At 57.3% G+C, this 25,529-nt stretch overlaps 9 protein-coding genes across 9 annotated transcripts; 4 read left to right on the top strand and 5 right to left on the bottom strand.

The window, feature by feature from the left end:
- Window positions 1-1,398: 1,398 nt before the first annotated feature.
- SCHCODRAFT_01106029 (uncharacterized protein) lies at window positions 1,399-2,125 on the bottom strand (the record flags this gene model as incomplete). Its single annotated transcript, XM_003036314.2, has 3 exons — window positions 1,399-1,761; window positions 1,809-2,054; window positions 2,102-2,125. The coding sequence occupies 3 exons, from the start codon at window positions 2,123-2,125 to the stop codon at window positions 1,399-1,401; spliced, it is 633 nt and encodes a 210-aa protein (XP_003036360.1).
- A 620-nt stretch (window positions 2,126-2,745) lies between these two features.
- Window positions 2,746-6,796, bottom strand: SCHCODRAFT_02666179 (uncharacterized protein; the record flags this gene model as incomplete). Its single annotated transcript, XM_050346568.1, has 10 exons — window positions 2,746-2,867; window positions 2,946-3,506; window positions 3,561-4,277; window positions 4,963-5,212; window positions 5,418-5,660; window positions 5,877-5,945; window positions 6,019-6,088; window positions 6,223-6,357; window positions 6,448-6,525; window positions 6,645-6,796. The coding sequence occupies 10 exons, from the start codon at window positions 6,794-6,796 to the stop codon at window positions 2,746-2,748; spliced, it is 2,397 nt and encodes a 798-aa protein (XP_050200281.1).
- Window positions 6,797-7,147: 351 nt separating this feature from the next.
- On the bottom strand, window positions 7,148-9,149 carry SCHCODRAFT_02729116 (uncharacterized protein; the record flags this gene model as incomplete). Its single annotated transcript, XM_050347116.1, has 6 exons — window positions 7,148-7,535; window positions 7,589-8,069; window positions 8,120-8,660; window positions 8,719-8,912; window positions 8,964-9,047; window positions 9,095-9,149. The coding sequence occupies 6 exons, from the start codon at window positions 9,147-9,149 to the stop codon at window positions 7,148-7,150; spliced, it is 1,743 nt and encodes a 580-aa protein (XP_050200280.1).
- Window positions 9,150-9,504: 355 nt separating this feature from the next.
- On the bottom strand, window positions 9,505-10,694 carry SCHCODRAFT_02498127 (uncharacterized protein; the record flags this gene model as incomplete). Its single annotated transcript, XM_003027857.2, has 4 exons — window positions 9,505-9,924; window positions 9,985-10,149; window positions 10,200-10,274; window positions 10,329-10,694. The coding sequence occupies 4 exons, from the start codon at window positions 10,692-10,694 to the stop codon at window positions 9,505-9,507; spliced, it is 1,026 nt and encodes a 341-aa protein (XP_003027903.1).
- A 763-nt stretch (window positions 10,695-11,457) lies between these two features.
- SCHCODRAFT_02499351 (uncharacterized protein) lies at window positions 11,458-14,585 on the bottom strand (the record flags this gene model as incomplete). The annotated part of the gene is made up of 9 exons (XM_003027858.3): window positions 11,458-11,841; window positions 11,890-12,075; window positions 12,131-12,356; window positions 12,406-12,458; window positions 12,512-12,746; window positions 12,809-12,983; window positions 13,039-13,158; window positions 13,211-13,410; window positions 13,462-14,585. 9 exons carry the CDS (start codon window positions 14,583-14,585, stop codon window positions 11,458-11,460), a joined length of 2,703 nt encoding a protein of 900 aa, XP_003027904.2.
- A 632-nt stretch (window positions 14,586-15,217) lies between these two features.
- Window positions 15,218-15,752, top strand: SCHCODRAFT_02500534 (uncharacterized protein; the record flags this gene model as incomplete). The annotated part of the gene is made up of 4 exons (XM_003027605.2): window positions 15,218-15,298; window positions 15,348-15,501; window positions 15,552-15,638; window positions 15,694-15,752. The coding sequence occupies 4 exons, from the start codon at window positions 15,218-15,220 to the stop codon at window positions 15,750-15,752; spliced, it is 381 nt and encodes a 126-aa protein (XP_003027651.1).
- Window positions 15,753-18,025: 2,273 nt separating this feature from the next.
- On the top strand, window positions 18,026-19,877 carry SCHCODRAFT_02699737 (uncharacterized protein; the record flags this gene model as incomplete). The annotated part of the gene is made up of 5 exons (XM_003027296.3): window positions 18,026-18,277; window positions 18,326-18,502; window positions 18,557-18,831; window positions 18,883-18,988; window positions 19,158-19,877. The coding sequence occupies 5 exons, from the start codon at window positions 18,026-18,028 to the stop codon at window positions 19,875-19,877; spliced, it is 1,530 nt and encodes a 509-aa protein (XP_003027342.2).
- Window positions 19,878-20,109: 232 nt separating this feature from the next.
- SCHCODRAFT_01205527 (uncharacterized protein) lies at window positions 20,110-21,762 on the top strand (the record flags this gene model as incomplete). Its single annotated transcript, XM_003027295.2, has 8 exons — window positions 20,110-20,147; window positions 20,195-20,560; window positions 20,616-20,791; window positions 20,853-21,093; window positions 21,142-21,327; window positions 21,380-21,467; window positions 21,515-21,664; window positions 21,715-21,762. 8 exons carry the CDS (start codon window positions 20,110-20,112, stop codon window positions 21,760-21,762), a joined length of 1,293 nt encoding a protein of 430 aa, XP_003027341.1.
- Window positions 21,763-22,431: 669 nt separating this feature from the next.
- SCHCODRAFT_02501183 (uncharacterized protein) lies at window positions 22,432-25,425 on the top strand (the record flags this gene model as incomplete). Its single annotated transcript, XM_050343106.1, has 6 exons — window positions 22,432-22,669; window positions 22,815-23,438; window positions 23,483-23,728; window positions 24,320-24,490; window positions 24,566-24,881; window positions 24,924-25,425. The coding sequence occupies 6 exons, from the start codon at window positions 22,432-22,434 to the stop codon at window positions 25,423-25,425; spliced, it is 2,097 nt and encodes a 698-aa protein (XP_050200279.1).
- Window positions 25,426-25,529: the final 104 nt, after the last annotated feature.

Raw genomic sequence — 25,529 nt, 5'->3', positions numbered from 1 at the left:
TAACTCACCTTCCTCAGCGCGATTACAAGCGCGCGGCCCCAGTGTTGTTCGGCAAGGTGGTCGATTCGCGCAGGACAGTCAACTGCGCGCAACAGCGCCTCCATGCATGCGTCATAGTCGGTCATCATGTCGGAGAGCTGCTTGGCGATGTGGACACCGCCTGAGTGCGCAGCGACTCGGAGGGTGCATGTATGGTAGTGGACCCACAAGTTGATTTCAAGTCCGGCCATGTCATATGGACTTACCGGCCACTATGGAGCCGGCTCGCCTGCTCGCGCCGGCCAGCCGCCGCACAACCTGCAGCTCCACTTCACGTCCCTTCCCTGTTTGAGCCTTCTCATGTGGAGTCTGCGGCTTCGCGTCAGGTTGGTCGTTATGACCGTCAAGTCAGGTGTGCCCGCCGGTCGCACATGAGATGGCTACTGAGGTTTCTTATCTCGGTCACTAACCATTCTGCCTTCCTACCTTTCTTGCATAGCCCGGTGCCCGGTGCCTATTTCTGATCTTATTCCACCATCATGCGAGAAAAGCGATCACCATTGATTCAGTTATAACGGTACGTACTGTGTATACTGGCTACGTAGCTAAACCACACTGTTGGTCGGCACTGGGTTCGACAACATCCCACGCTATAACGAAGACAGTGCGCTAGCGTTGCAGCCAGCACATAACCGTCCCCTAAGCAGCTTGCGTCAGCTTGCCCAATCATACAATGTCATGGCGATACGTGCCGCGCCCTATATTCCTACGCCTTCGCCTCCTCCCTTGGCAAGGGCACTACATGCGCCCATCTCTAGCCCGTGTCTGTAGCATACACAAGGGTTCTGTGAATATGGCTGACAGTCATGAGAGCAATGAATATGGGTCAGCGCACCAGTTGACGCCCTCAAAAGGAGATACCGATCACATATGATGCGACCCGCTTGCTTGTGCGTATGAGGTGGGAAAAGGCAGGACATGTCACCTGTGGTGTGCCCTGCTTGCATGGTCAGTTCTGATTGGCGGGGAAAGCGAGAACACTCACCGCTCAGCAAGGCTCGAGCGCGTCCTCGTATGGCTCCGTATACGTCATCTCGCGGCGGTGACTAACTCGATCACCTCGCTATGCTGTCGAAGCTCTTCCTGGATAGATATATGAAGAGATGTTCAGAGTTCGGGCGATCATGTTGGCGGGGAGGACAGCAATAGATGAGAGTGAAGAACAAGAAGCCGCAGTCGATCGGCAACACGTGTGTAGATGTGATGATCACTCTGCGGGAATTGCCGCTCATACGGCGCCACCGCACTCGCACTGTCTTCGGACGCTATGGACTTTTGTCTGTGCTGGATACTACTGAGGTAGATATCACCCGGCCGATTTCACCCATATCTGAAACTTGGTCTACATATGTTTACAATTCACTCAATGTCTACTGAAACTTCGTTCTCCTGGAATTCTTGAGTCAGAGCCGCTGCGTACCCCATCGTCTCCTTGCAGTATTCCTCGGCGGCACACATGGCTGCATGTTTGGCACTCAGGACATCGATGGCCAAGTTGACATGGCGGCTATAAAAGTCCAACTCGACTTCGCATGAATGGTATGGGCAGCGAGCTTTCGTGCCGTGGGCCATGCAACGGCCTGGGGTCCCAAAAGGCAGATCGCAGTCGCAATCGCGCATCTTATGCCCGCTTTCGCAGATGCTGTGTCCACATGGCACGACGGTACCCACTGCGGGAGCACCGCATACACAGCAAGCGCCGACGTCACGCACAGCAGCACTCTGCCGACCATTAGACATGATGCATTCTGGAGGACACTGGATCATACCCAGCCATTGGAGGCATTGTCCAGTTTCGCTCGCGCTTCTAAGTACTCGCGTTTCGTCGCGACATGATCGTCCTGGTCCTTCCGACGAGCGAGCGTTGCTTGCTGAAGAGCCCCTTCGAGCTGCAGCACCCGCGCTGAGGAATCTCTGAGATCGGACTCCATTCGACTCAGTCGATGAGCGAGTATATCTCGCTCGAGTTCAGCTTCGCGTCTTTCTCTCAACGTCTGCTCCAGGTGGGCGTAAATCTTCACGAAGGCGTCAGCTCGTGGTAGACGCCGTGAAGGCGACGCACCTTGGGGAGGGGAAGGGTATTCATAATTGATGCTCGACACTCCAATGGTGCTCCTTATATTCCTCTTCAATCTGAATACCACCTGACATACGCTGCATAGCAGAGGCAACGGCGGCCACCGCTGATTGCTAAGGCATGGCAACAATCTGACGGCCGGTAACTATCACGGCGCCCGACGCATTCATTGAGCTCGCCGTCGCGCTAATGGTGTGAATCCCCTTCAGAAGATCGAGGGCAGATAGCAAGGAACAAGGCAGGCAGTTGACGTTACGTTACCATCGCAGCTCAGCTTCATCGTCCTTGATATTGCATGACCACCTACCCATATATTGCATGTTTAGAGACGGTCCGGAACTAGAGACATGGCCAGAGCATCCGCCAACTCCAGATGATAACATAGCCGCCGGCCTCGCGTCGCGCGGCAGCCGGCGACTCCGGCCCAGGTGGAGCGGGCGGAGTCCCCACTTGAGGCGGAGCCGCCGACTCACCTGTAAAGCATTGGCTCTGAATGGATGAGCCGCCCGGTGAGGTATGCTAGGGCACCAACGACTGGTAGGGACAGTGAGCGACGAGGGTCTTATGATTTCAAGGAGTAACAAAACCATAGAATCAAAAACCAATCCAGACATGGGAGATTCCTGTATTCAAACCTCCCATTCCCTCCAGTTGTAGAAGAGGGCGGTCTCATTCTCATCCATCGCCTTGTCGGGGTCTTCTTCGAACTGCTCAATCCACTCCTCTGGCCACCCGCTGGAGGGGCATTCCCCTGGAATGGGACCAACGTACATCCCTAGCATTTGGCGTTCATCAAAGGACCCTGCAAATCACCGGGGGTTGTACATACCTGGAGCGAATGAGACACGCGCGGTGACACCGATGCTTTGGGCGAGGTGAAGCAGCAGAGACCGAGCATGCGGCTTCCATTTCAGGCCTTCGTTCTCTCCATAAGGACGTCGCAAGAGACCGGAGGGATAGCGTGCTTGAGACGCCCGATGACCATCGTCCAAGTCACTGTCGGTCGCGCTGGAATCGGTGCTCTCCGAGTCACTTGCCTCGTCCTCTGCGTCGTAGATGATCAAGATGATCATGGAGCAGCGCCGTGGAAGCGCGAATGACTGCCACCATGAGAGCGTCAGGCGATCACCGCATATGCCTGTAACGTCGGCATTGTTCCCCCCTCGGTAGCCTCCTCCACGGCCCATGTCAGAGTAGAAGACGCTCATGATGAAGAATTCGAGGTGAAGTTCAGTGATGGGTGCTAACGCGTCGTTGGATAGGACGCGAATGAGGTTCTTGACGCCATCCATCTCCTGCAATCGGTCTCCGCGTCGCGTGAGCATCCGAACATGAAGCTCGCGGAGGGCAGGCAGATGCCCTTCGAAATGCAGGCCTGCGCCTTCTGTATCTGTGAGAGAGGTTTCAGTGAGACATGAGCCTGACATGATTGGTAGCCACTCACCGTCGTTCTCGAGGAGCATGCTGGAAGATATATGCAAGCGTTCGATGCTGCTTCGAACAGAGCCCAGGCAAGCACGCAGGGTGGTCCAAGTGACATCAGCTCCTTTGGAAATGTCAAGCGCGGTGAGGGGTGGGTGCCAGTGGGGCGGAAGCACGAGCTCAAACCACGCATCCGTCACCCCATTCCCAACGATGAGCTCTTCGAGCCTCACCCAAGGCGCAGTTTCACCGGATAGTGGCTCCCGCTGAGGGCCTTCTATGTGCTGTATCACAAGCTTCTTGATTCCAGTCACTTCGGACATAAGCGCAAACAGATCACGCTGGCGGCGAAGTACCAAGACGCAATCCAGCCTTTCTAGATGGGGCGACGCCCGCAGAAAAGGCAAGAGACAGGAGATGGCCATAGTCTCCCTGTAGAGCGCATCGTCGGAGTCGGGGGAGAATGTGAGGCTTTGAAGACGCAGGGGGGCGGATCGAGTGGCATGCGGGATGAGTTCACGAGCGAGCCTGGTATCATGCAGCACGAGTTCGCGCGCGGTTGCCAGAAGACCACGACCCAGCGCTTTTATGGAGCGCTCATCGTCTTGATCTACCACGATCGTCTTGAACATCAGGGGCACCAGTCGGGTGCGCAGGGCGTGATTGACAGAGGACACAACAAGTCGGGTGTCCCCGTCGGCATAGGTTGAGATATTGAGCAAAATCGTATCAGGGATTGCTGCAAAGGCAGGATATCTGCATCAGATACTAGAGACTCAGACTACAATGTCATACCTGCCACCATCTCTCAAGACCAGGACCAAAGGCGCAAGATCCGCGTGGCAAACACGCGCGTATGGGTTCCAGCCCATAATCACGTGACAATGCCAGGCCCGCCGGCGGACTATGACGGGGATGGCTTGACCTGTCCCTACTCCTTCTTGCCCCTGACTATGTCTTCCTGAAGGAACGGCAACTATCTCAATCACTGGCATGGTCTACAGACCCGGCCCGGAGACTTGTGCTGCTGTAAAGAGCTCACCTTCCTTATAAGGAGCGAACCGTCTCGACGTAGGGCAGGAACAAAGAATTGCACATTCACAGGAGCACACATTCAGGGAACAAGATGGCTAGCATATAGTGTCAGGAGTAATTCTCGTACAGACGATGGGGGAGGCGACTTTGCAGAACAGGAAGGACGCAAGATGAGTACTGCACATGAGGACGAGCGGCGAGCCGGGCAGGAGATCAATCCTCGGAGGCCATGTCGTCCTCCAGCTCGAGGTCCCCAAACCACAGGTCAAAGAGCGGCTGGTGCTTCTCGAGGCAGACCTTCAAGGAGGCGATCGCGTCAGCGGGCGTACGCCTGCCATAGTTCTGGCAGAGCCATCAGCACGTCACACACCAGCCAAGGGACCCTGTACGTACGTCGTCCAGCGCGGTCCGCACTTCGACGAAAATACTCCTGAACTCTTTCTTCACTTCGCGGACTTCCTGTCGGCGAAGTCTCGCGGTCCCGGAGTGTTCCTCGATGGACTGCTGAAGGCTGCTGACAAAGCTCTCCGACGAATCGAGTCTGGCCTTGGTGAGGTCGAGCCATTGCTTCAAGTCGTCTCTTTCAGCCTCTGCCGCTGCGCGCTTCTTGAAGGCGTCGTCGAGTATCGCCTGCACCTCCTGAAATGTCCAAGGCATCAGCGTATCGATGACGGCGGCACACACATGCGCGTACTGCAGTTGACGCGACTACGCGCGGAGGCTGTTCCAGCGATCGTCAGTGGGAAACAAACAGGCATCGGAGAGGGGTCCACTGACCGCGCCGTCATCCTGTGAGAGAGGCAGCATGAGTTCGGCATATAGGCAGGCGCAACAATGCACTCACGTTTTGGTTAGAGGCGTTGGAGACGTTAGCGGTCGACATTGTTGGCGGTAGTGAGTGGGGAGACGGAGAAACAAGCGCCAGTGAACGCCGGGTATAAGAGCGAGGAGGTGACCCACCGTCTGTCATCCGTCCATTGAGGCCGGTGAACCCTATCTTCAGATCAGGGTCCTTCTCGCACCAGGTTGAAAGGCCAGCGAACCCTTGATCGCACGGCAGGTCCCCGCCAGGGTACGCGCGAGCACCCTGGTGATAGGCGGCCGGCGGTTCAGAAGACATCCGACGGCTACCAGATATACTATCCTGAGCCTGATCATGACGGGCTTCCCAAGAGTGTATAACAGACAGCGGGGTCGCCCATGCAGCTCTCCTGGCGTACGAGCGCATGAGCCCCGGAGCTAGGGTTGATCCAGCGTGGGGACGGTCAGCAACGGGGCGAGGACGAAAGATGTAAACACTCACCTGGCCATAGCGAAGCACGGCGGGCATGTTAGCATGGGACACGGGTGCAAGGTCACCAAAGGGACACGTCTAAGGGGCTTGCTCATGGAAGTCCTACTCAATGACGACATGGTAGAGAGATGCCGAGGGTGAGCGCGCGCACCTCCGCGCGTACTGTACAGGTTAGTACATTTCCATGTTCAGCCATCGGAAGCTCGACGCATGCAATGTGCCTGCACAACGTTGAGTGTACACCAAGATGATTGGACGATAGCCTGACGCTCGATGAGTATATATCGGAGAATACAGCGCACCGGGTGCGCATCTGACGGCCTCGAGGAGCTCGGGTGCAATGCAGGCCACGCACTGTATGTGGGACACATGATAGCGCCGCCCAGTACCCCGACTTAGGGACAGCGCGACGGCTATCCCTGTTGTCGGGGGACGACGGGCGACTCTATACACTGCCGTCGCACCGGGCAGATCGCGAGCGTCCTTGGGGCTAGAAATTATGCGGTATACGGAAAGAGGTTGCGTTATCGGTATGCGTACATCGTGCGACGTGAAGCAGGCAGGAGAGTATGAGCCTCACCCTCCCCTCACGCTCATGAAGCCGCCGATAATGCGGAGCGAGCTCTTGGAGCATTCGACTCCATCGCCGGCAATGTAGCTGCCTTTGTAAGAGTATGTACGACATGCGTAGCTGAATTTGCTCACTCGGGCACATTTGCGGGAAAACGGACTGCGCATGCGCCAAACTCCTGGACGAGCATGGCGTCCCCCCGCGACTGACGACGTGGCCCCAATGGAGAGCTCCTTCTTGGTGCGCTGTGCCGTACCTGCGGGTGGAATACGGAGATTGAGAATCCGATATTGTAGTCCCCGCGCTTGAAGCCACGCGATGCAGTGGAGCGACCTGGAGCGCACTCTGTGATGGACATGCAGCACTGGCTCAGTCAGATATCGGTGAGAAGGATGAAGCTTTAGCGTAGCATCCTCTTGAAGGAGAGCCAAGGCAGCGAGCGCAGGTCTCCTCGCGCTGCGGACCGATCCGTTCCCAAAAAGGAAGGAGGACGTTCTGCCGCGCAGCGAAGGAAAACGTCCGGGTCCTTGAAACGAGGGTTCCTCAAGTCTAATCCCGCCTCAAGGGCAGAACCTCACAGCCGTCTCCCCACCGACACTCCGCTCGCCCGTGCGGGCCGGTCTCCCTTTCCCTCTGGCGTTGCGAGCCTTGCTCAAACTGCCCACAGTTCTGAAGGCACCAACACGCACGATAGCAATGCAATTCTTGTCTAGATTACCAGCGGGGCGTAATATTTGACTTGCTCTCCGAACGACCATCTCTTCTGCGCCATCCTGCTGTTCAGCATATTCTCATGCATGACCAGGTCCTCCACAATGTCCCGTTGCTTCCCGTTCAATTCCCGCCCTTGTCCATATTGCGACGTGCGTCTGACATACCTCCAGGCGACATACAAGTCCTTCCTCATCTGGGGGTTGTCCTCCAGTGTCAGGCGCAGCACGACTTCCGGTACGAGGATGTTGCGGAGCAGCCATTGCTCGTCAAATGTGTACTCCCTCTGCAAGGCGACGAGCAACCTGTGAATGTCCTCCAGGGGAATCATATTCACAATGACCCGCTCGATCAGAACCCTGCCCTCATCCTCCAGATCTCCGTACCTGGAAATACGCAGGTCAGCACCGCACACGCCCGGTACATGAAGGATGCTCACAATCCCATGGGCGCAGGAGAAAAGGGCGGCAACGTCTTCAAGTCCCGAGGCGGGTCCCCTTTGCGTCCTTTTTTTGCCCACTCCTCCAATTTCCCTAGGTATTCCAACCTCAGCGTCGCCTGATCGTACAAGCACTGCCTCACAAAGAAGCACTGCAAAGCGGGGCCGCTGGTGCGGAGGTGAGCAACGGACTGCAGTTGGTCCAAGGACACCGCATCGGGTACATGATCAGTTAGGATAGCGGTCAACAAGCCTCTGTAGGCCCTGACCCGGTCGGGCACCGCACTCCAGTCGATCATCACCTCGTCGAAGCCGTGGATCCGTGCATGGACAAGAACTTCGGTCTCCCAGTGGGCGCGTAGGCACTTATTGATCCGGGCAGGCGCTGATGAGGTAACCATCCTGCTCAATCTTGGGGATGGATGGGCGGGAAGCGCGGCGTGGCACTTCGGGCAGAAGTCTCTGGTGCTGTAGATGTTCTCTTGGGCCCAATCAGTCGTACGCCTTTCAAAACGTCCCAAGAACACGTACCCATAGCTGACAAGCTTCTCACCTCCCCATCGAGTCGGTCATCGAGGTCGCTAGAATCGCTGGAGTCGTCAGAGTCCTCGGATTCGCTGGAAGTATCTCCGCCAGCACCCAGACTGTGTTGCGCTTTGTGCCGGGTTCGCTCCTGTTCCCGCGCGAGCGCGGCCTTCTTCGTCAACATCGGGGGAGGAGCGTCTGAGTTTCGGAGCACTTTCGGCACAAGGTGAGGATTTGCAACGAGCGGTAGAGCTTTCAGGGACTCACAGGGAGGTAGCGCCACTCCCAGCCAGAGACAGAGGCGCACTGTGTTCTCTTCGGCGCTCCTTTGCGGATCAAGCTCCCGCCGGTCGGTGAGGATCTCCTTCAGCTGTTCTTCCCCCATGGCGGCCAGGCTGTCCGCCGTATGCGCTCGAGCCAGGTCAACGATGGTCGCGCGAGACTTCTCCATCTCCTGCTTCGACTGCTCCAGAATTTTCCTGCGTCGTTGAACTTCTTCTGCCTGAGATTTGACAGTCCGGGGCTTGGGTTTCATTCGACGCGACTGCTGGTGTGCATCCAGCTAGTCAGCATATTGGCAGATGTATCCGCCGCCATGCGCTCACCGACGAAGAGACCTGTGCGATTTCGGGTTGCAGTTGAGGGGCAGGCTCCGAGGGGGATGGCGATGGTGTACGTGGATGAGATTTCGGCGATGACGGAGCGCTCGAAGCCAACTGCGAAGGGGCATGGGTATTTGAGTGGCAAGCCGGCGAGAGCGCGGGCTGTTTTGTCACCCCATCCATATGCACTGTCGCGCCTGTGGCAGAGGGTGGGTGGATGAACAAAGGTGAGCTCTCTTTCAGCGCACCTTGACCGAACCACTCGTCCTCGCCATGAAGCAGCACACCCATGCGCATTCCTTTAGGGTACACGTCTTTGCGATCTCTCCCTGCTTTTGGGATGAATGCGGAGAACAGCAACATTGAACGCGATACGCACCGGTGCCCTTCCCTCTGCCCGTTTCCTCCGCCTTCCGCTTCTTTCCCTTGGGCATGGATTTCGGCGGAGAACTCAGATCCCGCGTCGATCCAAGTGTCAGAACAAGGGATACGCTATGAGTGGTCCCAGGGTGCCGGCGTAGATGGGGGGATGTGGGGCAGACTTTGGAAAGTAAAGGTTCTTTGTACAGCGCAGGTACGGAACCGGCGGTCGGGAGGGAAGTCCAGCCGGCGATCGAGCTCAAACTGGAATCGGCGGTCGGGGAAGCCTCCACATAAGGAAATCCCTATCGCGCCACTGCATGATCGATGTGCGATCGGCGGTTCCACGGAACGCGCGCGCCGATGTGCTAAGTCATGGTGAGGGAGATGCTGGCGGGGGTCAACGGAGGCTGAGAAAAGTCCTCATTTCTAAGCCGTTGCGTCGCTAGCCTCGTCATGGTCGCTAACAACGAAACTACCAATAGAGTAGCAGTCTCCGGGCTCCTCCACGCCGCTGCTTGGCTCTCCATCCTCCACATCATCATCGTCAATCTTGACCATTCGCAGGATGCGCGCCCCACCAAGTCCGCCGCTACGTATAGGGGGTAGCATGAACTGAGGCCCATTCGGAAGATTTTGAGATAACAGGCCCGCCCATCGCGCGCCGTCCACCTCAGCAACTTCGGAAGGCGACGATGTCAGAAACCCGTCTTGGTTACCGTGTTCTCCGTAGCAGGCCCCTTCGTCCTCCTCACCACTCGATGTTTCCTCACCGGAATGGATGGCTTGCACATCCAGGAAGGGGTTGTTAATGTAGATGTTGGTGTGATGGACATCGTCCTCGCCTGGCTGCATTGGCAGACGTGCGTAAGATTACAGGTCTCTGTCCTCAAAGGTAGCAGCACGTACTTGGGGAGAATGAGCAGGAACATGTAAGGATCCCGAGGGTGAACCCACGTCGGGCTGGACAATTTCCGGCTGTATCGCCATCGAGCTCGCCTCCTCAGAGGTCGCCCTGGTGGGTGAGCTCCACCGCTTGATACGCTTGAGCGCCCCTCCGAAGTCGTCGCCAGCCTGTGAAGCACCGTGAGCTACGCAGAGCCTCAGACGTCCCACCCACTTACACCGGCATCCTCCAATCCATCGAGGAAGATGGCTTCTGCCAGCCTGCGCTTGGGAGGACATAGGCGAGGTGGTGGCTGCGAAGGCGCGTGAGCTCTCAGGCCACATCAAAAGAGGTTCGCGCGACGTACAGAGGGCGTGATGTTCCTTTGCGGAATACCGAGTACTGCCCCCTCCTTGTTGGGAGTCTCTCCACCTGGCGCGCCCATGGCACGCATCTCCACCATCCTCACCGCCTCTTCCTCCTCTGCCGACCAAGGTGCGTTGGCGAGCGCCTCTACCTCCGCGGAGGAGGACCTCGCAGCTTTCTGCTCAATCCGGCGCACCTCCGCTTCCTCCTCCTCCGTCCAAGGCTCATTGGCCAACCTCTCCACCTCCTCTGATGACGATCTGAGAGCTTCACGTTCGACCCGCCTCACTAACTCCTCCTCCTCCTCCGTCCAGGGAGCACCTGCCAGATCATCAATGTCCTGGGATAGTGAGTGGGGTGCATGCATCGGCCTGCAATGAGGGTATGCAGGTTGATTATCACCGTCAGACAACATGGAAGGACTCGCCAAGGGAGAACTGGCAAGCCATGTGCCATCAGTTCGCCATCAGATCCAAATGGGGCAGCGCTCGAACAAATGTACGAGCCGAAAGCACCTATGAATTCAACGCTGGAGTCCATACATGCTAACCGTGATACCTAACCGAGCAGCCAGAACAAATGGACCACCGATTTTCGACCAGATTGCGCTGAACGCTGAGCCTGTAGACAACAACATCAGCGAGTAGATCACCGTACGGAAAGCTATCTGCACCTCTGTTCGCAAGAGCTGATGCAATCATGGGCAGATTCGTCGTGAGCGACGCTGAGAGCACAGCGTTTCTTCTGGCAGTCCACCTACAGCACACATCGTAAGTAGAGTAGTATGCGCTCTGCTGCGGCGCGACGACTTGCCCTGGTGCGCTCGTTCACTTGGACGTGTCCGCAGATGTGACGGGTACAAAGGTTGGCGATGAAGCACATGCCAATGATCTTAAGGTCTGGAATGCGAGTGCGTCGGTTGGGAGCGGGTTATCAAGAGCAGTCTGCTGGGCGCCCCTCCTTTTATATGACACCGATCCCAAGCACCTGTCGTCATAAATACTATTAGGCAGGACCATGTATGTGAAATCGTGTAGCAGGGGTCAGGGCAGTACCCGTAGAATTGGGGAGCACTGTTGACGCACACCTGCTTCCCAAAGAACACCGTGTCATGGAGACTAAGTAAGAAACTACGAAAGATGAGCTCCCCAACCGAAGCCGTCCGTCACCCATGCGTTACATGCCCTATCAGTGTGCGCCACCACCGACAAACGCTGGCCTTGGCAGTTCATGTTGAAATGAGTGAGACGGTTCGAAGGGAAGAACAATAGGTCGCCAGCTCGCAAGGCGAGGACAAGGCGGGCTTCATGAAGCACCAGCTCGCCGCCCGTCCATCCACCAAGCGGAGAGACCATGCATATCCTCAGATCACCGCGATCACGATGGCCGTCTGTTGCGACCCCAAGGTTGAGCACGAACCCAGCGAAGGGCGCGCAAGGGGACCCCTCTCGTAGCGGTAGAACCTCGAGAAACAGCTCCAGTTCGTCTTGTACCGGACCCAGGTGCGTCTGCATCTGCCCAGTGGTCATCAGTGCTAGACGCTAAAAGCAGGAAAAACGAACAACATTTTCGGACACCCACGCAAATAGCGGTTTGAGCATGGTGGCGATAGCCTGGTAGCCCAGAGGATCTTCGCGTATCTCGTGAGACTGACGCGGGACACGCATATTCACGTTCACTCGTGTTCCTCCCTCCCTGGAAATCCGAGTCGGATGCGCGGCCTCGGGAGGCGGCAGGTTCTCGTTGCCCTAGTGAGAAGCGTCATCAGAGAATGTGGCACGGCGATACAACGTCTAGGCTCACGTGCTCGGAGTACTTGCAATATATGGTGAAGTGGATGGCAACAAAACCTTTGTACTCTTCCGCTGAGCTGTCCACAGTATCGAAGTCCGACGGCAGTAAGCACTGTATGCGATCGACAACGCTGTCCAGCAATTCCCTGAGATCAGGTCTCCCGGGCTGAGATCCTTCAATAGGTACTACGAAGGCTATGCGGTCGCCAGTGCCTGCCCGAAGATCGAGAGGCATCCTGGAACCACGTATTAGCCAGAACAGCAACATAACAGTCATCAACACACCCGTCTAGGATACCGGGATCCAGGACAATATAATCGTCACCGCCTTCCCGCAGCTGGAGAGGCACGTCGTCAGTCCGTATCTATTCGCTCTGGAGCACGCGGATACCTTGCGTTTCAGCTCCTCCTTCGTTTCAACGCGCACAGCGCACTTATCGACCTTCTTCCGCTGAGCCTCGGTCCACGCCCGCCGGTTGTCCCCAGTGACTGGGCACGGCTCGGAAGGGAAAGGTCGGCCGGTGTTGATGGTTAGCGCGGCAGGAAGCGGACAGGCTGACGGTTGTTGTGGCGCCAGAGACGTATAATCCTCCCACTTGTACGAACGGGGCGGCAGACGAAAGCAACTGATCGGGAGGGTTAACGCAGATGTGCATGCGTGAGATTCATGCGCAGGGAAAGCACTGACTTCAGCTGAACCTCCCCAAATCGAGCGTCCCAGAAGTCGAAGTCCGAGAGATGATGGTAAGCGGCGGTGCTCGGATCGTAGAGACGGAGGTTGCTTTTGCCGGTGGCTTCTTGCTGCATCCAACGCAGGAGGGGAAGGTAGTGATTGCGGACGAGCCGGCCAGCAGCCGTTTGCTCTGCAGAGAGACAACATACGTTAGAAAAGCTCCACAGGCCCAGGTACTCACCCACCGTCCGGCTCACGGAATGGAAGACCCATGGCCATGATATCATGGTAAGTTGTATAGCGTCCACTGCGACACTCGCCTAAGAATGCGCACGAAGACAGCGCGAATAGGATGAGCGGGGTGCCTGTGCTCGGCATGTCCAGTCAAACGCATGGTGCCCGTTGATAGAAACCCACCGGCCATGCACAGATAGAGAAGCCGTGTCCCCATGCCCAACCATCTCTCCAGCGTCGACTTCGATACGCCAGCTGAGCGCGCTAGCTCGGCCCTATTGGCGCCATGGGGTAGAGCACCCTGCGCTGCGCGTGCGCGTTGCTTACGCCGAGCGTCCCTTGAACCATTCTTCTGACGAGTCTGACGAGCCTCGCGGTCGAGACTTCCGCGCTGTCAGTATACGCAGCAGTGCCATGGAACATGAATGACCCACTGATCTACGTTCAGCACCAGCTGTATGTAGCCCATGCAGAGGGCGAGTTCCATCTCGGATGCACTCCTCTCCAACCTCGTGACCATAGCGGCGATGCTGGCGAGGTTCAGAGGTGAAGATGGCGCCGCCAAAACGGCAGCGTTGGATAGGTTATCAACCACTCCGAACAAAGCGGCTATACGGCTGACACGCTGCGCGTCATTCTGCCCGCACACCTGCTCCACCAACAAAGACGCGCCCTCTGTCAGAGGTACAGGACCATCGACCAATGTCCAGTTCTTGTGCTGCTTGTCACCTTCCAGCCTTACAGAGTTTGTGCGCGGGCGGACATGGCGTCGGGCCTGCTTCTCCTTAGAACGGCGCCGACGTTTTCGGTTGCGAGGCGCGGGGGACGGGGAGGAGTCTTCCCGCGCGCTGTCTCGTTCGTCGCGATCAGCGCGTCCCCTGGAGCGGAGCCTCGTGCGACGCGGGCTTTGAATACAACGGTTTCTGGTCGGCGAGTCCTCGTCGTCAGAGTACTCAGTGAGCGGCGAAGGCGGACCCGAGGACGACGGCGCGGATAGCCTAGAATCGCACCCGCTATTCCGGATCATTGACAGCTCTTCTACCGGGTTACAGACGTCGTACAGATGTGTCTCAGGGCGAGCTGATGAAGTAGACTGTTCCAGTGTGAGTTTGACCAGGGAGTAAGACGCAGGGGAGAAACGCACATAAAATTGCTCTGGTTCGGCGGTACAGACTGACGCGGTGTCGTCGGAGAAAGAAGCTTCGGACAGCAGCTTTGGCCAGTCTTCAGCGTGGTTGACCCCAGGCGACGTTGGCCGAGGGGCCCACTGCTCGGCGGCCGGCGACGGCGACCCAGCTTGCGGTCGGGGATGGAAAGGTCCTAGGTCGGTGTTGTTTGGAAGCGCAGACGACAGAGAGCGCGCGCGGGGCCGTCCATGAAGGGACGCCATGGATGTCGAACGATGACGCCGGAGGGAAACCGCAATGCTGTCCCTCTCCGCACGCACCGCTCTCACCAATTCCGCAGCTGAATCGGCACACGAGGCCTGCCAGGACGCATTCAGCAACGCCTCCCAAGTCGCCACGGGAAGATTCAGAGAAATGGACAGAGACGCCATGGGCGACAAACGACCGGTGACTGGGCGGACGAAAATCGTCTGGTCAGGGTATTTCGGGCGCGCCAAATGATCCAAGCTTACGTACTTGTGCCGTTGACCAGATGACGGCGAGGTGCCGTCCGCTGATGAGGATTGTGGCTGGGGCCGTTGCAAGTCTACCGTTACTGAAGGAAGCCTTGACTTTTGTACCAGATAAGTTGGGGCTGGCCAACGTTCGGAGATTGGGAAATTTGGGTCTGGTTTGTGGACGGGATTGCAGGCGAGCGGCGAATTTCATCCCATTTCCAAAGCGGCATCCTATCATACGCGTGCGCAGGGTGGTCATGCCTGGCCGCCGAGTGCCCGTATGCACCAGGCGAGCCGGAGAATGGGCAAGAAGAGCTGGTGGGCTGGAATGACTCCTGCCACGTGACGTCCGGCAAAATCCGGATGGGGGGGAGGATCCTGATGTCGGGTGGATTCGCCGGTTACGCCTCCTCGTTGCAAACCGCCACAGCGATGTGCTGGGACACATCCGATTACTGCCCCTCGGGCCGGATGCGCTGGCCACCAAAAGGCGTATTCCCGGTGGGAGGGGGCAATTTAGTCGACCGTCCAGGTGAGCGCGTTCGCTAAGCTCCGCTTTTCCTGCAATGAAGTTGAATCCAGAGGCCATACTCGCCGTATATCGCCCGCAAAGCTGCGGTGGCAAAGTGGTCCTGTATCTGGTCGCCGTATGTGTGACTGCCGTGTGAGTCGGTATATTCACTCACCGTAATACAGTGGTACGGCCACGAGAAATTCACTTGGGATCCCCTATGGCGCCCAGATGGCAATACGCAGGACCTCGTCGACCGCGCGTGGCTGGCGCTCGCTCCCATGAACAAGAAGACGCTCCCAGAGGAGCAAATGCACAAAGTCCCCTTCGGGCATGTTGGTAAGCCCGCTGTGCACAGAGGATATAGTACCCGGACTCAACGCATATAGAACTGATGTCGTCCATGTCGTGGCAACGATTCGCCGAGGCAGGCGTAGAAATGCCCGGACATGCCACTCGCACAGAGCCCCTGTTCTGTGAGTGCCGTCGGTGGATTTGGCAACCATTTTGCGGCTCCATCACCCCGGGTAGGGGTCGCCGACGCATGGGTAGTCATCTGGAGTATTCCTGGTATAAACTGGGGAGACTGACCATGCCAAAATGGTACTGGAGAGGTGCAGGGCGGGCCGCAGCTGAGGAGGCCGTAAGGCGCCTGGCGGGACGCAGCCCGGAGCATGCCATACCCGAAGACATGGCAATGCGCATGGCGAATCGCGCGGGGGAGTCTGCCGAAGAGCAATTCTCGCGATGGCACCATTAGCACTAGCGTGAATTATCATCTCTCCATCCCAGAGAGGTCCAGGAGGTGTGATCTATCTCGATTTATCAGTGAGGTCCCGCAGGCTATGGGGCTTGACGGACGGCTCGTCTAAGTCCCAATTTGTGGCGGAACGCGGGCTTTGTTTGGCTGCTCACTGATCACGTGATGGCCGGATGAAGTCGGCGAAAATTTGATCGATGAAGGCTTTGCTCTTGCCATCAAGCCATTCGTACACCATACCTTGTCGCAGCCAGGGCCCGGCTGAGCGGTTTGGAGGTTGGCCTCTCCTTAGGCCTGAGGTTGTCATGACCTCAGGTCGCCGCGCATGTACGATCAGTATGGGCGTGCTTTGGTGCGATGGCTCGTCGATCGCTCGATCGGCGAGAGTCTTTTGTTGGTTCTGTGGGCTTTTCACCGGGGGCTGTCGTCGCTTCGGCGTCGGTCAGCCCACGGACTAGGGCGACGTGCGGGCTTCACTCCCCACGTCGCCCGATCGCGGACGGCGTCGAGCCCGGGTGGCTCGGTTTCCGTACGTGATCACTTGGGCAGCGTCGGGTCCCCTGAGCGGCTCGGTCGCTGCACACCTCCGTCCTAGGCGATGACGCGCCGGTTGCGACCGGACTTGTCCGGTTGTTGACTGTCGATGTCGCGTCTTTTGTTGTTTCTGTGGGCTTTTCACCGGGGGCTGTCGTCGCTTCGGCGTCGGTCAGCCCACGGACTAGGGCGACGTGCGGGCTTCACTCCCCACGTCGCCCGATCGCGGACGGCGTCGGGCCCGGGTGGCTCGGTTTCCGTACGTGATCACTTGGGCAGCGTCGGGTCCCCTGAGCGGCTCGGTCGCTGCACATACCTTTGCTGGAGCCGGCAGCGCCCTATGCGTTGTCCGGCCACAGCGCCACTAGCGACCGCCCAAAGACTTCGTGACGGGACGTAAGTGAAAGCCTTCATGGAACACGCGGAGTTGCTAACGAGTTTCCGCAGATATTCTGGTATTCGGTCCTTCCGTCCATCTCGTCTCGTACCCAAGAGCAGATCGTTGACGCGCCCCTTTTCAGCACGCCTTGCCTGTCGGTTTTTGGTCACCATCGCGTTTGTTGTTACTGTGGGCTCCTGGCCGGGGGCTGTCGTCGCTTCGGCGTCGGTCAGTCCACGGACTAGGGCGACGTGCGGGCTTCACTCCCCACGTCGCCCGATCGCGGACGGCGTCGAGCCCGGGTGGCTCGGTTTCCGTACGTGATCACTTGGGCAGCGTCGGGTCCCCTGAGCGGCTCGGTCGCTGCACATACCTTTGCTGGAGCCGGCAGCGCCCTATGCGTTGTCCGGCCACAGCACTATCGACGGTCGTCTCGGAGTGTGCAACCATCCGTAGGAGGCCGCTCCCCAGATCTGGAGGATTTGCTAACGTAGCTGCAGATATATCAGGGTATATTCTCGTCTCAAGAGGTTCGTTTCCTATCATGCGCGAGAGGCTTAGTTCTTCCTGCCCAGCCCGTGTCAGCACACCGCCTTGGCCCACACTCGGTGTGCATCGGACCCCCTTCTCGGTGTAGTCGCTGCTTTTCTTCTGCATTTCAACTGTTTCTGACATCATTGTAGGGTGTCAACGCACGTCGCGGTCGCGCACGTCACAGTCGCGCAATCGCATGCCAGCTTCCTTCGGTATATCCCCCGCATTCCTTATTTCACGAGCTGACTGTCCTTAAGGTTCTTTTATCTGCTTGCACAGTCGGCCCGCCAGCGGTGCGTACAGGTTCCACTTTATTCCTCACCGCTGATGTTCGTTTCCCTGCCAGCTTTGAACGACAACCCTGCATCAGTGCCCACGGCTTACTACGCACCTTTACATACACTATTTCTTTCGGTGGCCACCCCTTTTGTTACCCTTTGATTACTATACTGCATTACCTACAATCTCTGCGGCGCGCACCTTTCTGGTGTCGCAGCCTTGGAAAAGAGGACTTGTCTCTGAAGTCCCACAGGAGCTCCTGCTACCCATACTTTTTGAAATTCATAATGGCTGACCCTAACCCTAATACACGTGCCCGCCCCAATCCGGCAGTGTGACTCGGCCGATCGCTGTGTTGTCTTTTGCCTCCTTGCATCATGTTTTCGCCTACATCTACTAACCTCAAGGGCCTCTATGTCCTGGCCCCTAACGTGCAGGGACCCTTTGAAGGGGATGCTGATGTGCCGGCATCGGTCTGGGACGTGTCTGGCGATATCGCAGCCCCTGAGGGTCCCTTCTGTCCAAGCGAAGTCCCTGCGGACAATCTACTCTACACGTATGGGACCATGAGCGGTCTCTGGGATGGTTTGAAGAACATCGCTCTGCCCGGGGAAAGATGGCGGGTGTCTGTGAGTGTCATACAGTGGGGAGGGCGCTCAGTCTGCTAAACCGCGCAGGACTTTTGCAAGAGCTGCAATTGCAATGCCATGCAGCTCATCCGATGCAGGATGTGCTTTGACTTTCTGTGCCTTGATCGCTGCATACCCCGCCCCAGCACTGTTACCCAGGAGCAGATGGATCTCTTCATATGCCCTCAGTGCTGGGCCCAGGAGTTCAAGAAGTCCAAGTACGAGGTGAGGGCCTCGTCGTACTCCTTGTACAACGTCCGCAGTCTAAGTCACTTCCAGCCCTTCGGCAAAGATGGCCCTCCCGCTGATTATCGGGGGGTTGGGCGGCCGATGCCCCTCTCTCGCGACTCTCTGGCCTACATCGTCGTCGTTCGCTACGCGGGCGTGCGCCTGCCGGGCTCCACGCCCGCTGTGATGTTCGAATACCTGAAGAGCATCAATCCCGGCCACGCCGTCCTCATCGACCTCCCGTACCAGGGGTTACATACCGCCAAGGGGGCGAACGGCTATGAGGATGCCCTCGCAACGTTCATCACGAATGGCCTTCACAATGGGTAGACGTGTCTTTCACATGATGCTTCGGATACAATTAACACTCCTTCTAGTCCTCACCGAGTCGTGATCTGGTTTCTAGGTTGTTGGCACAAAGAACAGAAGCAGCTGGTTGTGGGGCAAGGGGAGCACGGATTCATCACTGCTCCAACAAAGCAGGTAAGTTACTGTCTATCACCGTAACTGGACGACGAGCCTCACTGGCGGCTCGCATGGAGCCGCCGGCCCACCGGCCTGCGCCGCCTGATACGCACTCGCCGGCCGGACGGTGTTCACTCGTAGAACCCGGAGTGTGTGGCTCCTTCTCTGTGCTCATCGCCACCAACAGGTACTCTGGCGGCTGCTACCTCAAGTCCTCTGGGACCAGCTCAGGGCCCGCGTTGGGCGGAAGAATTACATGTTGGTCTTGGCGCACGGCGGATGCGGTCACCCCGTCGTCGCAGCTGGTCAGACACCGCCGACCATCGAGTTCATCCATGCTGCCCGCATCAGCAACTCCTTGACCATCACCCAGCCGGTCTTCTCTTGGTCCCACACAGTTCACCTTGGGCTAGGGATAGCACAGCACTTCCTTTGCAGCGATCGGGGAGCGTCTTCCGCAATCAAACGGGCCACTCGGCAATGCCCTCCCGGCGTCGCCTCGCCCTCCTTCTACCTCCTAGAAAGGGCCGGCGACAAGTTCCAGGTCACGTCGTACCTCGCTCACGATGGCGCGGATCTCTTCTGGGGAACGCGCATCCCCTTCCAATGCGAGCTGTGCCGCCGCGTAGGTTGTATGACAAAGGTCCCTAGGAAGAGAGCCTGGAGGGAAGCTCTGCAATCAGACACTGCGGGGGAGGATGGTCGCTACTTCGCCTGCGGTGCATGTGGGAACGACAAGGGGTACATGTACTTCCTGGCCCTGTATCCTCCTGCTCCGGACTACAAGGGGCATGGTGGCGCTTACTCGAAGGCATCTCGCCAGTGGGCCCTCGATGGGAGTTGTACGGAGTGGGGGGTGTTGGAGGCTTGGAAGCAGGAGGAGGATGGAAGTCATGTTCGCATGTAGATTCATTTGCTTGTGGTGTCTTACATCTGGAATACATATGCACGCTCGCGGTCACTATCACTTGTTGCATGGGGTCATCTTTAGCTCACTCGGTAACTTCCATTCCTCGCGCATGGCCTGGAGTTTGATCACGGGTGTCACGGCGTCTATTCTCTCTCTCTCTCTCGCCTTCCCTCCTGCCCACTTCTCCTTGGCTTTTCACCTTCATTCCCCAATCCCCTGGTGATCGACCATGGAGAGCGATACCGAACATCGTTTCCTCGACACCTTGTGAGCTTAACTCACTACGTTATGGACAGACGACCGTAACCCCACAGACCCTACCCTGTGCTGGAGAAAATTCTACGCGAATTGAGACTCAAAGACCTCCTCAAGTTACTGCGAGTCTCCCGCGGGACGCGTATCAGCGTCCGTGAATTCCTGATGAACGACTTCAATGCCGACGCTGTGCTGTCACCGTTCATCCTGGATATCGACTCTTTCCAGGCCGTGCAGGCGCGCACTCAGGCTGTCATCGGGGGATCAATCCCACTCTCTTTCTTCATCGGCGTGACCTGGCGGAGCTCGGACCTGGACGTCTACGTTCCTTCCCGAAACGCCCTTGAGATGGGCAGCTATCTATTGGCCAATGGCTACAACTTCATCCCAGGCGCGGCGGGAGACACTTTGGAGGAGAGCTTGCGGTGCGAAGCCTGCCTATCGCTCACGCTTGGAAGACTAACGTGCGCGCGACCCTAGGGATGTGGAATCCTCAGACGAGGAGGCGAGCGATGACGAAGAGGAAGATGAAGAGTACTACCCAGGCCCTTTTCAAGTGGTGCTCAACTTCGAGGCCTCCTTCGACGCCGCCATCCGTATCCAGCTCATAGCAACGACGGGATCTACGTTCGAATGTTTTATGAACTATCACAGCAGTACGTAGTCGGGACTTTCCTCTTACATCTTGATAAGAGGCTGATCACATTGGGCGTCCAGCTGTGGTCCTCAACATGCTGACCAGCAGTCGAGCCATCAGCTTGTACCCCTATGAGACGATGAAGGGGAGAGGGCTGCGCCTCAGGACCACGACACCGGCCACAACGGCGCACAGCAAGTACGCGGCGCGGGGCTTCCAAATGCACGATGGCGTGCGGGAGGTCGAGCTCCACGGATTTGCGAGAGGCTATCGCTACGTCGGCGACGATCTTTGCGCGGTCGTGCAGCTTTCCGGTTCCAGGTAAGATGAAAGGCCTCGGTCACTCTGCACACAGCTGACGGCGTGTAGTCACGATGATGGCGACATACTCACTAACAACTCTTGGACGCTTCGAAGTGTGCCCGGCCCGACGTGGGGTCGTGGTCCGACCGCGCGGCTCAAGTGGTTCACCAGACGCCTGCCGGGTTCCATCGTGTACCGCACCGTTCCTTCAGAGGAGTTCTGGTCTTGGCTCCGACGGGTTTGCGTCGAAGGGTGAGCCCCAGGTAGCGCCCCTCATCACCCAGACGCTGACTGGTATCTCCAGAGATGATGACCTGGAAAGGCGAGCATGCGCTTACCTCTGCAGGATCTTTGACCGCAGACGTCTCAAATGCGTCCGTCATCAACTTCAGGTTTGCTCTTCCCCGTAACAGCGCAAGCTGAGGCTGATGCTTGGTAGGACGCGGTCGACCGCCTTCAAGGCACCCCCATCCGCCCACATCCGCTTAAAGACATCTTGAAGACACTTCCGGGGACATGCAGTCCCGACCATGCCGCGGCGCTGGAGGAAAGCATAGTGGAGGTCCGGATGGGCAACGCTGAGCTCGAGGTGAGCTGCGGAAAAGCTCTTGCGATGGCTTATGAATGAGCTTCCTGCAGGCAAAGATGCGGCAGGTGCGGGACGCCCTTGCATCCCGCCAGCAGTGATGGTCCGTTGCCCAGCCCACCTCGCCCTCGCTCAAATATATTGGTCGATGTATCCTTTCTTGTAACCCTCCTTCAAGTTCGTACTACAGGGATGTCGAGCTACAAACTTTTCTTCCATTCTTCTTGGACAGTGGACGGTTTTGTCTTGGGCTTTCGCACACGTCTTGATTCTGTACAGCGCTGACTTCACCTGGGGCCATTGGATCTGCATATATGTATATATATGAACCTTGTATAACTGCCCACGTAGGGGACTTGGAGCGCATGCGCACGTGGGCGGACGCTTTTCAGCGCGACAGCGCTTTCCGTCCGCCTGCCCGATTAGGAAATCCTCGTGGACTTTGAACCACCGGACTCATCGCATGCGCCGCTCGTTGTAGGTATCATTGGCAAGTTCTGACGCGGCTGTGAAATGGGATATATACCTTTCAAACTATCATTGATCACGGGTCAGCGGCCGTCGCTTTCCTCGAGCCTGTGCTCACGTTGTATCTCGTTCTTGGGATGGTAGGAGCACGACCTACAACTGAATTCTCTCTACGACCTTGGTTATGTACGACCTGCTGCTTGTGCACTTATTGCGGAACAGTCATGATGTAGGCCCTCCCATTTTCGATCCCCCACGCGGCGTCAAATTCAATTGATCTTCCTTTTGTCTTGACCCTCACGATGTCCGCGGGCGAGCCGGACCTGGGCATCCTCCAGCATCTGTCCCTCGAGCTCCAGCTTCTTATAATCGAGAACTCGTGTCCTCAAGCTGTTGCATGCTTGTCCGAGACTTGCAAGCGGTTTGCATGGGTCAGCCGACGTTGGCGCCTTCACACTCTTAAAATCACGTCGAGAGGATTGCCTGCTCTGCAACACTGGCTGGAGAAGGAGTGCGACGGGAGAAGCTGTCAATGTCAAGGTACGTCCCTGCACCCTCGAGTATCAGAGCGCTCAGTGGTCGCAGACAAGATTCTCTTTCGTTTTGAACGGCCTGAATACCGCTGCGCCGTGATGATCTGTCGTACGTGCAGTAATCATCGGTCGTTCTCGCTAATGGTATGCAGCCAATACGAGAGCCGAGTTCAACAAATTCGTGCGCGTTCTCCTCTTGCCAAAGGAATGGAGCACCGAGTGCCGCGCATACCTTGCGCTACTCGCGGCCATGGCACCGCTCCGCCTTAGCGAGATCGCTGCAAGCTGCATGGAAGACGACGTCTGGTGGCGGGAGGCAAACAAGGCGTGGAAGAAGGAGGCCGGTGCAGAGGTCTTCGCGTCGGCAGCCGCCATTTCATTCAGGAACCCGTCCAGGAACGGCCTGCTTTCAGTATTCAAGATGAGGCTGCGCTCTATGCATAAAGAGGTCGCAGACCTGCCATGCACTCTGAAGCTGACTGGCTGCGCCATGGGCTACTCACAGTTCCATGAATGGGGGCAGGACGACTGGAATCCAACCGCAGGCGATGAGGAGGACGAGTACCCCGGCCTAGAGCGGATCTGTCTTCGGGTCAAATCTCTGACGGTGGACATTGGAGGCGGTATAGAAGACATTATCGCCAACGTGTACTTCTTCGACTTGGAGGACCTCAATGTACGAACGCGGGGGAGGGGGACAGAATGGCACGCGGTCGGCCGTCTTTTGCGCGACGCGAAGAAGCTCAAAACCCTCCGCCTTCGCCGCGGTATAACAGGTACCTTCTTGTCCTCTTCTGCAATAGTTGCTGACACCAGCCAGGTCGCTGGTCCCAGCTTGAGAGCGACTTCCTGCCTGCCTTGGAGAGTTTACACGTCGACTGGACACAAGTCCCCTGCATCTCGGGAGCCCCCCAATTCACGGTGTTCAACAAGGTCACACTGTACGTTCACAAGTACGACGCCGACCACGCCCTGGACGCCGACTACGAGGAGGCAAAGTTCATCTTGTCGCATGAGCATTGGAGGGAGATTGTATTCGTTGAGGACTGGTTCTGGAAGCTCCCTGGTAAGCCCTTACTCGGCCTACATAAGGGTGTCAAACTCAAATTTAACAGAAGCGGCAGCCGGCCGAGTGCAGAGGCGGGCTCATCTGGTCTCAAAACTCGGTCTTCAATCGTTCCCAACCTTCGCATAGGGACTCGCCTACTTTTCATGTACAGCGCGCGCGCATCTTGAACTAAGGGTCCACGAAGACCGCAAATTCTGGCATACTACTTACTCGTCATCGTACCGTATCTTGAGAAAACCATGCGTAAAGTTGAAGGTTGTGGTTCAGGGTGCCTTCCGTCATGAATATTGAACGGTACATGTGAGGGTCTCCGCGGAAATTTTGTGACATATGCTTAACTCCAGCAAGTCCCGGTCCGTTGGGACGCACTGAGCCAAGGAGGAAGAGTCGGAAGGCGATTTGTGACGTGTGACGCCTGGTGACAGCGATTCTTTTGTTCTTGACCGTCATGGCGATTGCAGATTACAATGATTTATACCCGCATTATGATATGTGTGGCCTGAGCGAGCTCGCTATCGTTAGGCCCGACTTGCGCGGTATGTGAGATGAGCGAAGCCTTGTTCGCGATGCCTGACAATGCCCCCGCAGCTCTTCCTGTCCCGTTCAAGCCCTTCTTGCTAAAGGAGCAGCTGTTAGCATTTGAAGACCCGGAGCAGCTGTATCCCAACGCGGTCCAGGCTGTGGTGCCTGACTGGAAGGATCACGCCGCTGCCGAAGCTCTGCGCGTTGTAGGACCGTGGGGTGTCCTACGTCCCCCAGGTGAGCTATGTTGTGCTGCCGCGTAGATTGTCGCTCGTTCTTATGCCCTGAAAGGATGTGCCTTCTGTTCGGCAGAGACAGATGGTGCAGTTGTATGCGACAACGATATATACCTGCACGTCCTGGAGCCTTTCGCATCGGCGTGGGGACTGAGCCAGCCCATTGATTGGGTTGACATCGCCCAGCGGCTGAAAATCCTGATTCCCGAAATTCAGGCTATCCTTGACGACAAGAATACGGAGCATTCGAGGCCCTCCGCACACAAACTCCTTTCTTACAAGTTCTTTGAGAGGGCGAGCCCTGGATTGAAAGTCCTGCCTGCGGTGGCTCGGTACACGCAGCACCTGAAAGGCAGCATCCATAGCGCTAGCTATACCGGGTACACCGGGTAGTAAGTCATCAACTTCTGTGGCCGCGCTATGCCGCCTAACAGCAACGACAGCTATGGTCCTCGCGGAATGCGACTGCTCCGACAGTTCCTTGTGACGTCGTTCACGGATGCCACTGACCTGCAGGACGAGATCACTAGCGCGATATACGTCTCGCATCTGGCTGTCCGGCTGGTCATGGGCGACATGAAGTGGGAAGGGGACCTCGGTATGATGAAGGCGTGGCTGCTCATCCTGGAGACACAGCAGTTCGGAGAGGAACGAGACGCCCGAACGCTCGAAGACCCACCGAACTTCCTCTCCGCCTTTGCCTCCATGGCCCAAACGCCAGCCAGCGGCCCCAGCGGTGGATCGGGTAGCTTGGAGCAAGATGGGCTGGGGGTGGAGCCTGCGGTTTCTTTGCAGACGAGGAAGAGCACGCGGCTGAGGAAACGCCCACCTCGCCTGAGCGACTCCGACACCGATGACACCCCTCTTATCACCAAAAAGACAAAGGTCTCGAGAGGCGCCACAAGAGGCAGAGGGAACGCCAAGAAGAGTAGGTAGGGTGGGATGGCTCTAATTAGCGGTGGATGCTGGGCCTATGTATTCCATCAATCGCACGCTGGGGCTGTGGTGAGCCAAACGATGGCGTTGTCCCGCGCAGAGAC

Source organism: Schizophyllum commune, assembly GCF_000143185.2.
Source record: "Schizophyllum commune H4-8 unplaced genomic scaffold SCHCOscaffold_5, whole genome shotgun sequence".
Lineage (NCBI taxonomy): Eukaryota > Fungi > Basidiomycota > Agaricomycetes > Agaricales > Schizophyllaceae > Schizophyllum > Schizophyllum commune.
This window is presented reverse-complemented; position numbering and strand designations above follow the sequence as displayed.